The sequence below is a fragment of the Trichomycterus rosablanca genome, chromosome 9 (assembly GCF_030014385.1).
Source record: "Trichomycterus rosablanca isolate fTriRos1 chromosome 9, fTriRos1.hap1, whole genome shotgun sequence".
Lineage (NCBI taxonomy): Eukaryota > Metazoa > Chordata > Actinopteri > Siluriformes > Trichomycteridae > Trichomycterus > Trichomycterus rosablanca.
In genome coordinates this window covers 22,653,729-22,667,150 of record NC_085996.1, presented here as the reverse complement: position 1 = coordinate 22,667,150, position 13,422 = coordinate 22,653,729, and the positions used below count along the sequence as shown (strand labels likewise).

At 39.0% G+C, this 13,422-nt stretch overlaps 1 protein-coding gene across 1 annotated transcript; it reads right to left on the bottom strand.

Moving 5' to 3' along the window:
* Positions 1–244: 244 nt before the first annotated feature.
* On the bottom strand, positions 245–3,457 carry rasl11b (RAS-like, family 11, member B). The gene is made up of 4 exons (XM_063001265.1): positions 3,234–3,457; positions 3,067–3,123; positions 2,700–2,776; positions 245–1,400 (listed from the first exon to the last, which is right to left on the bottom strand). The coding sequence occupies exons 1-4, from the start codon at positions 3,343–3,345 to the stop codon at positions 906–908; spliced, it is 741 nt and encodes a 246-aa protein (XP_062857335.1). The 5' UTR covers positions 3,346–3,457; the 3' UTR covers positions 245–905.
* Between the last annotated feature and the right edge of the window lie 9,965 nt (positions 3,458–13,422).

Below are 13,422 nucleotides of genomic sequence, written 5' to 3'. Positions count from 1 at the left end.
TATGATGTGTAAAACTTATTCCTAAGCAATTCCAGCCATAATTAGGTCCTAATGTGTACACTCCAAATAAGTTCAGCATTTTTACGAGCATAGCAGCAAGCTTGGTTGTGGTTTATGCATCGTCTGCTTCTTATTGTGCTCTGGGTGTGCCCGAGAAGTGATGTTAAAGTGATGACACAAGCAACTTCAGTGATTATTAGACAGTCTTGTTTATAGTGTACATCAACACATCTGGAGCCAGAAATAGATTTAAACTTTTTATTTTTTGACCAGAAACAATAAATAAGATCAAGCCTTAGTCTTGAGGCTTGATTTAAAGTGCACAAAATCTCTTTTGTTTTTATTGTACAAACTGGACCTGAAAGGTTTTATACAGAACCAGAAACTACACACACACATAGTTTGAGCCCTTCAGCTTTAGTGCCTCATTCTTTTAACAATGCCTGCTTTCAGTTTGCCTCTCCAGCGAGAGAGGAAAAACCCCCCAGAAAAAATAGATTCTCTTTTAATGCTGGTCGTTAAAAATAGTCAGCCTTCTGTCCTTCACAACCGCTGTTGCCAGGTGAAGTTGTCTAAAGATAACGCAGCGTGTGCATACGTTTTAGTTAGTCCAATCTTTTTTCCTCAACGCAGTCCTGAGCTTCTGCTCTCATACAGTCACAGTGGTACAGGTGGTTTAACCTCCACCACCAGGATGGTCAGAATTCACCAATTCGGCTACGTCCTTTGGTTCCAACAACCGAGTGGTCAAAGTTCAGCCTTTATTTTTGATCCCGGCCTGCTGATGAGCGATTGAGCTCGGGGAGCAAGACTGAAACCTTAACAATCCTTGAACTCTCCCTCAATCTCAATCCTTTGCATTTCTCACTTCGTCAGCCCCTCTGGGCCATATCGCTTACCCTGGCTCAAACAGAAGTCACAGTGCGTACTTTGGCTGACAGCACCTGTTTGAAGCGCCTTTTTAAGTCCTGCATGTTGGGCGACTTGGGTCGGGGAATAAGTGGCGACCTTTTCTTCTCATTTCCCGCAGAAGCTGTGTTTGTGCTGAATGCTGTCTGACGTTTTGCAAGTTCTGTACAGAGTCTGTGAAAAGCTCCTTGCACCTGACTGTAGTCCTCACTAGCCGACACTTCATAAAAGTAGCACCCAAGTGCCAAGGAGAGTGCAGGGCCCTGCTGTGCCTCCACCTGCCTGACATGCACCAAGTCCGCTTTATTGGCCAGAAGGATGACTGGTGGTGGCGCTGTCTGACCTGAGTGAACACGGGTTACCAACTGATGGAGCTGGGTGATGAGGTCGAAGCTGTTATTGTCGGTCACAGAGTAGACCATGACTACGGCGTCAGCCCACTGGATGGAATGGCTCATGTGCTCAGTGCAACTCATGCCATTAGCATTTATCTAAAAGAGACAATGAGAGAGGGTAAATCAGTGTCTAGAGAAATGTTTTATTTACATTGTTTAATTTGCATAAATGAAACTAAATCCCAAGGGTAACAGCTTATAATGAACAGTTTTATATATAGAACAATTATACAGAATAACTTAGTGTTGTGTTACAATGATTTAAAATTCAGTATAATTTTTAATTCTTTATTTAACCATATGATCATTCCTTTTCAAGAAACCAATACTTAGTAGGGTTAGAAGATATATATAGACTAACAGACTATATAATAGTTATATTTTAACAGTACTAGTATTGTGAGTGTTCGTGCCATTAGTTGTGTTGTAACTATTGGACATTTAATCTATTTCTTGCTTTTTTCTCTTTGAATACATATTTATTTGGTACAATAAATAAAATACATTTTAAAGTACTAGCAATGTATGCAGGTCTGGGATATACCAAGGGAAAGTATGAGTCGGTGGTAAAACTGTGCTTTTGGTGTTTTATACAGCTGTTTTAGACATAACTAATGAACCCAATGTACCTACAAATGTTTGCTTTCTCATACAACACAAATAAATGTGGGAAAAATAATCTTAAAGATGTCAATGTAAAGCCAACTACAAATTACTACTAACCATTAGAAATCAAGCAGTCTGCATTAGGGACAATGTTCAGTGTTTGGATATTGTTCTAGACTGTCCGACACGATCATATACATGTAGGAAAGGAAAAGTTTAGCTCTAAGTTAGGAAACCTTAACACAGACAGAGGGGAAATGAGGTGGCTAGACTGGCAATTCGAACAACAGACATTCAGAGGTTTTGGAGTGCTGCCCAGATCTGTAAACCAGCCCCAAACTCTGTCTCAAACTCCAGACAATAGCCACCTTCTCAAATAGCCAAGTCTGGTGCTTGTATAAACAGTTATAACTGTTTTAAATGTTGGAATGTGAATTTCTCTCTGTTAGTTAAATGAAATATTAATAAAGGAGATGTGGTCGTGTGTCCTACTGGGAGTCTTCTGCAAATACCCCACTGAGCTTTGTGTTTGTGATTATGTGTGTGTGTGTGTGTGTGTGTTTAGAGGACAGGGTTGTGAGATGCCAGTTTGAGTGACAACAGACTGACTGCTAATCAATAATCCTCAAGTGTTAAAAAGAATAAAAGAACAAAGAGCACAGGCATGCGATCTAACAAAACACAAAAGCCCTGTGCGCACCAGCACACACAGTTGGAGAATAATGCGCCTTCTGGCAAACTTAACTGACTATAGTAAGAATACTTTACATATAGTAAAAATAAACTTACTTCAACTCCAGGCGTGTCCTGCACTTGGATTGCGACTTGTTCTCCATCGATCTGGACTTCTCTGGAGTACAGATTGCCTATGTGAAACAATTAACAAGTATTAAAATCGTGACAGGACAGTCAGCTCATTGTACGTGTTTCAGGTAATACAATAAAAGGTCACAGTGTTCCGTACACTAGAAATTTAACATGAATTTTAACCAAGTCCATTAAACATATAAATAGATTAGTAAATTGCGCCTTGTCATCTTTCTGTTTTTACAGATGAAGAAACAGAAATTCAAGTTTATTAGTATAAAACTTGTTGATAAAATCTTCTGTACGGAAAACGGTGACCGTACTGTACATACAATGAAATCTCACCCACCTGCGTTTCTCTCATAATCTCCAATAAAGCGCTTGGTCAGAAAGCGAACAACGAGCGCTGTGAGGACAAAATAAAACTGGTTAATCATCTTTAATTTTATTACATAGTAAAACGTTATCTTAGTAAGCACAGCAAACAAACAGAACATTAAACCAAACCAAGCTTACCAGTTTTTCCCACTCCGCTTCCTCCTATAACGGCTATCTTAATAAGCCGTTTAGACAGGCACTCCGAGCCAGGATACTCCACTATAGTGGACATGTTCTGAATTAAACGCATTGTGACTAAATTACTGAGGAATAAAATATCCACCGCGTCAGGTCAAAGTGAACGTCTCCACTGTAAATACTTGTATATTCCGGCTGCGTTAACACTCCGTCCTCTCTTCCAACTGTAGTTCAGCGTTCTGAACCAAAACAAGCCACGCCAGTGATTTTATACCGCTTCAGTAAAGCTCCTCTGTGATTGGCTATCGCCTGAGCACCTCGTGCTCTTTGTCCCCGCGCTCTGTTTAGCAGCAGGCGGTCGGCTCAGAGTGGGTGACAGGTGGGTCAACGCTGAGCAGCTCACGCAAAAACACGGGGGTGGCACGATAGTGGGTGCCACACAACAACATGATGCTTTATGAAAGACAGGGTTTACTACCTCCTTTGTATATGCTGTCTGTGAGGAGTTTAGCATGTTTTCCCGTATCCACGTGGATTTTCTTTAGGTTTTCTCTTACCTAAAACTTGCAGAAGGTGAACTGGTTACTCCAAGTGCCCCTCTCTCCCCAGGTTCGAGTAAGTGAATGTGTGTGTGTGTGTGTGTGTATAAACCCAAATCCACCACCACTACATTCCCCTGTCCACACTGCGCAAGAATAATCGGGTCCAGAATCGGCCTCTACGCCCATCTGAAGACCCACAAGGACCAAGAAGGAGGACAGTCATACTCGATTACGAGTGACCGCCGATGATGATGATGATGGTGTGTGTGTCCTGGATGTGTTCCTTCTTTGTGCCCAGTGTTTCTGGATCCCTGACCTGAATGCATTTATGACAATTAGCAGATGATTTTACCCAAAACAACCTACAGTTATGACAATTGAGGGTTAAGGGTCTTGCTCAGAAGTCCAACAGTGGCAACTTGGCAGTAGCGGGGATTGACTCAGCAACCTTCTGATTACTAGTCCAGTACCTTAACCACTGAGCTACCACTGCTACCATTTCACTGAATAAAGTGTTTAGTTAAAAAATGAAATTGTTGGCATAACGAATGCCAACACTAAAATGTATGTGGTATTAGCTATTAAAGCACCAGGTTTTATTTCTTTTAAAATAAAAGTTCATACTCTTATTTTGTTTCCTTGCTGTGTTTTATTGGTGGTAAAGTTGGTCCATATGTTTTATTCATGTTTTATTTTCATCTCCTAAATGCATGCAGAAGGTTGGTGAGAGAGTGAGTTAATGGGTAGGTGAATGTATTTCTGCTCTGCAACCAGTGTTTCCATATGGCACCACACCCAGTACAACCCTGATACGTATTTTTAGCATTTTACAGTTTAGTGCAGACAAGAAAAAAGCAAAGCTTTTGTGAGGTACTGACACCAGCTTTCTGTTTTCTAACAGGTATTGTATTTAAACTAAGCATGCTGGCTAATATACATATATTTAACATCTGTCTGTTTATCTGTAGGTACATCTGTAGGATAGAACTCAACCAAGGAAAACATTTCCGACCTGTGATGGAAAAAAAACTGTAAAAATAAAAATGATAAATTGGCCACAAAAAAACCCCCAGAATATTTATCTGTGTTGGTGCCCCTTGCCTAAAGTGAAATCCCAGTCAAAAAATTGTTTCATTTATTTTTTCCCACAGACAAATAGTTTTTTGAGTTCCTGTTTAAAAATGACAGGACCAACTCACTATCAGAAACAATAGGTTAACAATAAAGTTATTATGAAAATGTTAATAATGTTAAGGGCATCTTTCTCAGGACATCAGCGCCCTTCTTCCCACTGTCAGTAAACCTGAGTGATCATAAGAGAGAGGCAGAACGACAGCAACCCAACATCCTATATCACTGCAATTCTTTATAACCATGAACAACAAAGCTCTGCACATTGGTGTAATGACAGTCCTGGTCTTATAGCGCCAAAACACAGAACAGCTAGATGACCCAACATATTACATAAAACTGGGCCAGATGGTGGGACAGACCATGAGAGCACCAGACTGCCCAGACCCAGATTTCACATATTCAGCTTTTACAAAGACTAATCAAAAGCCAGGGGGGAAAAAGTATGTTTCGGACTGTGTCTCAATTCCTAAGGTGGGTAGATCATTTGAAAGCTGTGGGACCATGTAAGAGGATGCTCTTCCCCCCGCTGTGATTTTTTTTATTCTAGGAACTAGGTACTTCATGAATGAAGTAAACACACTGAGTTTGAGGGCCAGGCCATGTATTACTTTATTGTTAAAGTATTTTGTAATTAATGCAGAGTTTAATTGGCCTCCACAGTGCAGAGATGTTGCATTTTGAAGGAACTGGAGCTTGTTAATGAATCTACCAGAGAATCCAGTGAAAGGAGCATTGCAATAATCTAACCTTAAGGTTATAAATACATGAATCAGTCTTTCAGCACCATTAACAGAGACAGGTTTTTTTTTTCAACTGAGCTGGGTGTCACAGAGACAGCATCAAAATATAGAACCATATTAGACAACTTGTCCTAGCAGCCATGGATTTGACAAGTAATAGCTCAACAATACTCAATAACTTAAACACAATCCTCAGTGTTACTGATCGTATAGATGTTAGTAGGTATGGCTTATATATACAACTATATATCGTCTGCGTAACAGTAAAAGTTAATGCCATGTTTATTCATATCTTTTCCTAATAGTAGCATTTAGAGTGTAAATAATAAAGGTTCAACAACTGACCCCGGTTAAACACCATACTTTACCTTTGCAGTTTCAGGGCATTTATTATTAACATGGACAAATTTAAAGCAATAGAGTGCCAGTACTTTATAGGTACTGCTTTTGCGCAGATAATAGCAAAATTGTGGAAAAACTTATAATTAGATAGTGTATATGGGTCAAGATCAGGTTTCTTAATCTCAGTTATTAAAATCTTACTAATAACTGCACATTTAAAATTTAAAAGCTAAAATCCTTTATTAAATTAAGCAACGGTTCTATGATGGCAAAGGATAGATTTTAAATAAGTAGTACACATCATGACGACTGGTGATTAGATCAATGAAGTTAGCCCTATTTAAGAGATTGGTTAATGAAATTCAGCACAAACTGGATTGGGCCCAATTTCCCAAAGGAAAGTGAAATGAAAGCTTTAAGATGACCGGTGACCTTTCACTTTCTTCTCTTCTAAACATGTGAATTGTCTTTTACATGTCACCTGTTTAGAAAACACAAGGCACTGGTTTATCTCTGTTGTTTTTACATTTTACAATTTTATGTCCAGACAGTATAACCATGGAACAGCTGCATTTACATGTGTGCTTAAACACCACAGTTATCGGCATCTCTACATATGGTGAAGATATTAGTTTACTCCCCAGCATCAAGAATGTAGCATCACTATAAGTCTTCTCCTGAGTCTCTTTTAATTGCACATAGTTTGTGTCATCTGTACCGTCGTGTTGGATAAAGAAAAAAAACTACTAAATCATTTTTAAACTTGAAGCACTGTGAATTATGCTTGTAGGATTGGTTGAATTGTCCATTTCATCTAACCCCAACCCAACCCCCCCCCCCCCCCCCCCCCCCCCCATGCCCACAAAAAAAAGTGACATTAGTTAAAATAAAAATGTTGTAACATACCTCAAAATCTGTTTGCTTTTAACATTAGCTTTACTCTAAGTACTAATCTGTTTTTAACTTGCCTTGCATTGTGGTTTTGTTTAATCTTGATGATACTGAATTGACTTTGAAGTAATACGAAGAGACGTAATTACGACACATCTTTAATGTCTGCAAACAAAGTCATCTTTTGATAAAAGCTTTTATTTGGTGCTAATGTGCCAGTTTCCTCTCCTGTGTTGATTTTAGTGATCTTACAACACAATCCAGGCAAACTCTCCAAACTGTAATGTACACAGTTTTTCTTGTTGTTGTTGATGGAGATTAACACCGTTTCAAAGCTCACCTCACGTGTACAGATGTAGAGAAACAAAAGAGACTTGGTAAAGGCTACACTGGACAACACTGAGTTACTGGTCTTAAATCAATGTGTTTTTATCAGGTTGCAACAATTTAAGATACTGGAGTATACTGTTTGTGTTTATTAAAAAAAATAGTTTTAATTTCTTATTAAAATGTTACAAAAATGCACCTAAACCCACTGACTGGCTATTGCCAAGTATCATTTTTTGCATCTAATTATTTTGCATATTTTTTACATGAAAGAAAACATTACTACATGTCATTTATGCTTATTTTTCATATAACAGCACTTTCTGACCTATAGAAGACAACACTGTTAAAGACAACCAGTCTATTCACAGGCTGCATCTATTAGTGTTAATAGTGTGGTCAGTAGTACTGTTTGATAAAGTGAATGCCAAGTTGTTGGGTAAATACATTCTTTTTTTTTACTGTATAATGTTTCTGATTTTATAATATGTACAGTACTTTTGATGTGTTGTTTTCAGTCCCCCCTTTTTGTTTGGTCTGCTGCAGTGGTTTGGCATGTACTGACATGCTTTGGTCTCACAACAGGGGACGTGGGGGAGTCTGTATAGTGGGGGCCTGTGGAAGGGGGGAGGGTACTGCCATTTCTAACATAGCACAATTTCCCCCCACAAACCGAACACTCTATTGGTAGCCAGAACAATTATTTCCCAGACGGATTGTCATGCCAGTGTCAGATGCCCAGCCACAACGGTTCAATTACTGTCCAACATTTAGCTATCGTTTACAGCAATCAGTCGACTCAATCTGAAAAACTGGCCGATGCCTGGACATGATATTTTACTGAGTCTTATCTGACGCACATGTGCATGTTTTCATGTGGTCAGTTTAAGATATGAGTATGCCAGATTCTATTTGATTTTTAAATCTTAGTGTTTTCCTTGCTTTATACTTTTACTGTAGTGGTAGTAGTAGTAGAGTAGTAATAAAAGTACAAATGTTATTTTGCATTTTAAACACTTGTATTCCATTATTGATTAAATAGAAAAAAGAAAAAAGACCCTTTGTAGTTGTAAATCTAGCTTCCATACTTTTGCAAACTTACGCAACACATAATCATCATCTGTGTGGAACGCTTGTGGAAAAGCCCTTTTTGTGCAGGGTCTATCAGTGCAGTAAAAACTCACTTCACAGATCAAATCAAACAAGTTGGAATGCAATCATTGGGAAGCTGAGACATAGAAAATGGTAAAAGAAAGAAAATATTATATAAATTCACACCACTCATGAATTTATCAACCAAATTTTTTATCTTGGTCACAATGACTTCTCTAAAACCAAATGTTACTTGGTTACAGAGGTTAGTAGATACAACTGAAGGACAATGTTTAGAGATAAATTATTTTCAAGGTTTTACACCTTAAATACCTATATAATGAATAACTCCTTCTCTGAAATGTAGCAAAACATTGTGATAAGATTAAGTTGAAACCAGTGGCAATTTCTCTAAGACTGCAAGGGAAGCTGAGCTTCCCCTAAAATGTCAAAAATTAAATGGTCAAATATGTACAGTTGTGTTAACATTTCACTTTCTACAAATGCGTTAGAACACGTTCATCTCGAAGACGAGTTCGTTCAGAACCAGCTACATATCACAAATCGACTGACTCGAACTTCTCATACATTCCCGTAGCTCAATGCATTTGCCCGCAGAAGCTGAGCGTCTCTTCACTTCTATGGGGCTGCATGGGAAGGTTTTTTTTCATTGCTTCGAAATTCGTCGGTCATTGGATAAATGCCACGATTTTGTCCCGCCCCCGGACGCTGAGCGTCTCTGGGGGTGAATGGAGCTGTGGGCGGGTCTGGATGCTGAGCTTCTGCAAGATGATTGGAGGATCAGTCGAAAGGCTGAATCCCCTTTTGATTGACAGCTATCACTTGAAGCTTCAGTCCCATCGCGGATTTTGCGAGTTAAGTCGAAAGACAAACTGCAACCCATTACAGGCCATTTTCTTGAAAAGGAACAGAGGGCACAATTTATATATAAATAAATGGACACATTTTATGATGTAAGCCGACAATGAGCTTCCCCTGTTTGAAAGACCAGCAGCCGCCACTGGTTGAAACTCTTTGGCTTTGGGATTTGTGTAATTGTTAGGGATTTGTGTAATGTAAAGCTTAAAAAGGTACATCAGTGAAATAACATCATCCACACTAATAAAAATAAAGGTGGTAACTTTATACTATGGAGATACAGTACATATTAACAGACTGATCATGATAGATTGAAAATGAACAGTGAATATTAGAGGCAGCGCTTGGATAGAAATCTGCTCCTGGCTTGAACCACAAAAAAAATATATAGCAAAGCAGCACTGAAGTCATTTAAAATCACTATATTTAAGAAGCATAGTCAGCCCTGATCCAACCATTAGATCTGTGTTTTTGTGTAGGTGTGTGTGATGGTGGTAGTGGTACCAATATACGCATTTTTCTTTCTCAAATTCTAAACCTTGCTTTTATCTCTAAATCAAAGTGAGCAAATGAGCATTCAAAAAAGTAGGGGGAAAAGTATATGAAGTGAATATAAAGAAAAAAGGAAATATACACTATTTCAGATAAATTAGAATGTAATTTGTAAGGCCAGGCCTTCCATCCAATATAATCGCTTGGCCTTACCAATGGTACACTCAAAAATTTAAAATGCAAAAGCCCCATATCTATCTATCTATCTATCTATCTATCTATCTATCTATCTATCTATCTATCTATCTATCTATCCATCTATCTATCTGTCTGTCTGTCTGTCTGTCTGTCTGTCTGTCTGTCTGTCTGTCTGTCTGTCTGTCTGTCTGTCTGACTGTAGTCCATCTGTTTCTCTGCATGCTTTTTAAACCCCCTTTCATGCTGTTCTTCAATGGTCAGGACTCTCCCAGGTATTATCTGGGTGGTGGGTCATTCTAAGCACTGCAGTGACACTGACATGGTGGTGGTGTGTTAGTGTGTGTTGTGCTGGTATGAGTGGATAAGACACATCAATGCTGATGGAGTTTTTAAACACCTCACTGTCACTGCTGGACTGAGAATAGTCCACCAACCAAAAATATCCAGCCAACAGCGCTCGTGGGCAGCGTCCTGTGACCAGTGATGAAGATCTAGAAGATGACCAACTCAAACAGCAGCAATAGATGACCGATTGTCTCTGACTTTACATCTACAAGGTGGACCAGCTAGGTAAGAGTGTCTAATAGAGTGGACAGTGAGTGGACACGGTATTTAAAAGCTCCAGCAGCGCTGCTGTGTTTGATCCACTCATACCAGCACAACACACACTAACACATTGGCACCATGTCATTGTCACTGCAGTGCTGAGAATGATCCACCACCTAAATAATACCTGCTCTATGGTGGTGTAGTGAGTAGGAACAAGGAGGTGGTTTTAATGTTATGGCTGATCAGTGTATATACGTATATACTGTATATATATATATATATATATATATATATAGGATTTTAGGATTTCAAAATGCAGTTGTAATTAAAGGAGTAACCTAATGCTTTATGATGTCAGTAATCAATTCCATGATGTAAGGCCAAGTGTAGTCAGAAAGTGGCTAGCCCCTGTTGATAACACTGAGGAACACCGGACTCATATTTTCCTTGCCAAATGTGTTCTAAAAGTATTCTAAATATGTGATTTGTTTTAGAACTATTTAGCTTAATCCTGTGTGTACATCAGTTTAATGTCATTGTTTCTCTTTGATCATGTGCCTTAGAAGATTAAAGTCTCAGACTTGTTTTTAAACTCACTCACACTTTTTGTCTTATGGTGCTTTTGTCTGTGCTTTTATCTGTGAATAGGTTCTGGTCTGAGTTAAAGTTTTCATTTACTTTCTCCCCTGCCTACATTTTCTTCTGAATCTCTCTCTCTCTCTTTGTGTCTTTTTCCACTCTCTCGTCTTTCACCTGCGCCCATGCGTTGGCCCGTGCAGGTATGTTGGCAGTGGGCCCCATGTGATTAGGCAATGGTATGTATATTTGATAAGAGATATGCTGACAGGTGGCTCCTGGTGAAATTCAAAATTAATGGGGCTGATTTGCCAGGATTTAACCATTAAAACACACACACGCAGACTTATGCATGCTACATACTTCTGCTCGCCACATCAAAGTATTTTTTAGTGGGTGTGTGGTGTTCTTGTCTCCCAGGCATGAGTGTGTAATAGGACATGATAACATCGTGTGCATTTATTATGGGAATAAAAATAAATACCTTATTACTGAAGAGCCTACACCACACACCTGCACTGCCACATTCTTCCTGTTAGACCACACCCACATCCAAAAGGGACTTTTTTCTATAAGACTGTATATACACTATGTGGCCAAATGTATGTGGACATTGATTCTAAATAGCATGATAACCTGTTGGCACAGTGAGTATCATTGTCATCTCACAACAAGAAGGTCCTGGGTTTAAATCTCAGTCCAGGTCCTTTCTGTTTGGATGCCTGTGTGGGTTTCCTCCAAACACATGAAGCCAGACCTAATGGACATACTAAATGTGTAAATGTGTGTGTGTGTGTGTGTGTGTGTGTGTGTGTGTGTGTGTTTGCCCTGTGATGGACTGGCACCTTGTTCAGGGTACTTTCTGCATTTCGCCCAGTGAATTGTACCCACCGTGATCCTGAATAAGCGGTGGTAAAACAGACAGTGAATAAATGATTAGCTATTTTAGACACACCTTGTTTTTAAGATGTACGTATGTGACGAGTATTGGCAGTGGCATTGTAATACTAAAAAGCTCAGTGGATTTTAACACAGCACTGTCATATGATGCCCCCCCCCCCCCCACTGAGTAAGTTTGTAAGCGTTGTTATTGTGGAAACATCTAGAAGCAGTACATATGCATACTGCATATCATCTTTAAAAAGCCTGTGTTCAGTTGTAACACTCTCTATCAAGTTCCAAACTAAATTTGGTGTTGAGTACAATGCCACTAGACTCAGTGATATGTGTTTTCCTGGGTGATGAATCCTGAGATCTGGCATTATGTCAAAGAAATATGGGTTGACCAGATGTCTACCCACTACCTATCCAAATGCTGAAAATGAATAATGATGTGAGGCAGCTGGAATAACTAACAAGCTACAAGTGATTTGCTGAATTTTAATTGAAGTTGAAGGAACTTTGGCACAGAGCCATACACGTATTAATGGAAATAGATTGTCAAGGATAAGCCAGGCTTTATTACCTTAACTTACCCTAACCAGGACTTACCAACCTTATTACTGATCTCTGGGCAAATCCTCTACAATAGCACTGTATTATAATGAGATGTCAAACAGGCACATTTAGTTTTTATGCTGTCCACTTACTTTTGGCTGTGTGTGTGTGTGTGTGTGTGTGTTGTATTTGTTTCCGTCAGCTAATTTTATATCATACAGAGCAAACTAGGTAATCAGCCGTTTCGTCCCAGCAGTTACAAAAAGAAACACTTTGGCGTGTCTGGCAGATACTGAAATGACAAAAGAATGACACAGTGGAGGACAGGACAGTGTGAATATGGAGGACGGTGACTAAGAGGAGATAAGCGACTAAAGACAAACTGTCCAGGACAGTCATAATCAGTAGAAGCAAGTAGGAATAAAGCAAAAAGTTAAAGCCATGATGTTTTTTATTTTACCTTATTTGAGCAGATGCTTTCATCGATAGTAACCTGAATGTGAAGCAGACTACAACACATTGTTACTTTCTTGGCAGAGGCAGACAGGTTTTGATTTAAAATGTCTTGTTTTTTCATGGCGTCCATGAGGCCATGTACCCTTTAGAAGAAAAACAACCCCACAACATCAGTTCTCCACCATACTTAATAGTGCGAATCGGCTTCTTTTTAGTGCAGTCATCCCTCTTTTTACAGCAAAACTACCATTAGTGTTTGTTGCCAAAAAGCTCAATTTTTTGTGTCATTTTGACCATGGAACATGAATCCAGGCAAAGTCCCAGTAGTGTTGATGAAACTCCAGGCACTTGCATTTGTGGTTAGATGACAGAAAAGGCTTTTCTCCAAATACTCCAAATAATCTGTTGACATAAAGATGACTTATAATAGTTTTGGGGACTATTTGTTCTTTTTATTAAAACATATAAAGGAAAACATTGGGTCTGTTTGAAAAACTAGTTGCTTTGCTGTCTTACATAAGTAGAGAGGATTCT

What these genes read in the sequence shown, in the direction of transcription:
- rasl11b (XM_063001265.1), bottom strand. Translation starts at nt 3,345, where the DNA reads ATGCGTTTAATTCAGAACATGTCCACTATAGTGGAGTATCCTGGCTCG. An exon ending in AAGCGGAGTGGGAAAAACTG is followed by an intron (nt 3,124 to 3,233) that starts GTAAGCTTGGTT and finishes TTGTCCTCACAG; the next exon opens with CGCTCGTTGTTCGCTTTCTG. An exon ending in AGGACACGCCTGGAGTTGAA is followed by an intron (nt 1,401 to 2,699) that starts GTAAGTTTATTT and finishes TGTCTCTTTTAG; the next exon opens with ATAAATGCTAATGGCATGAG.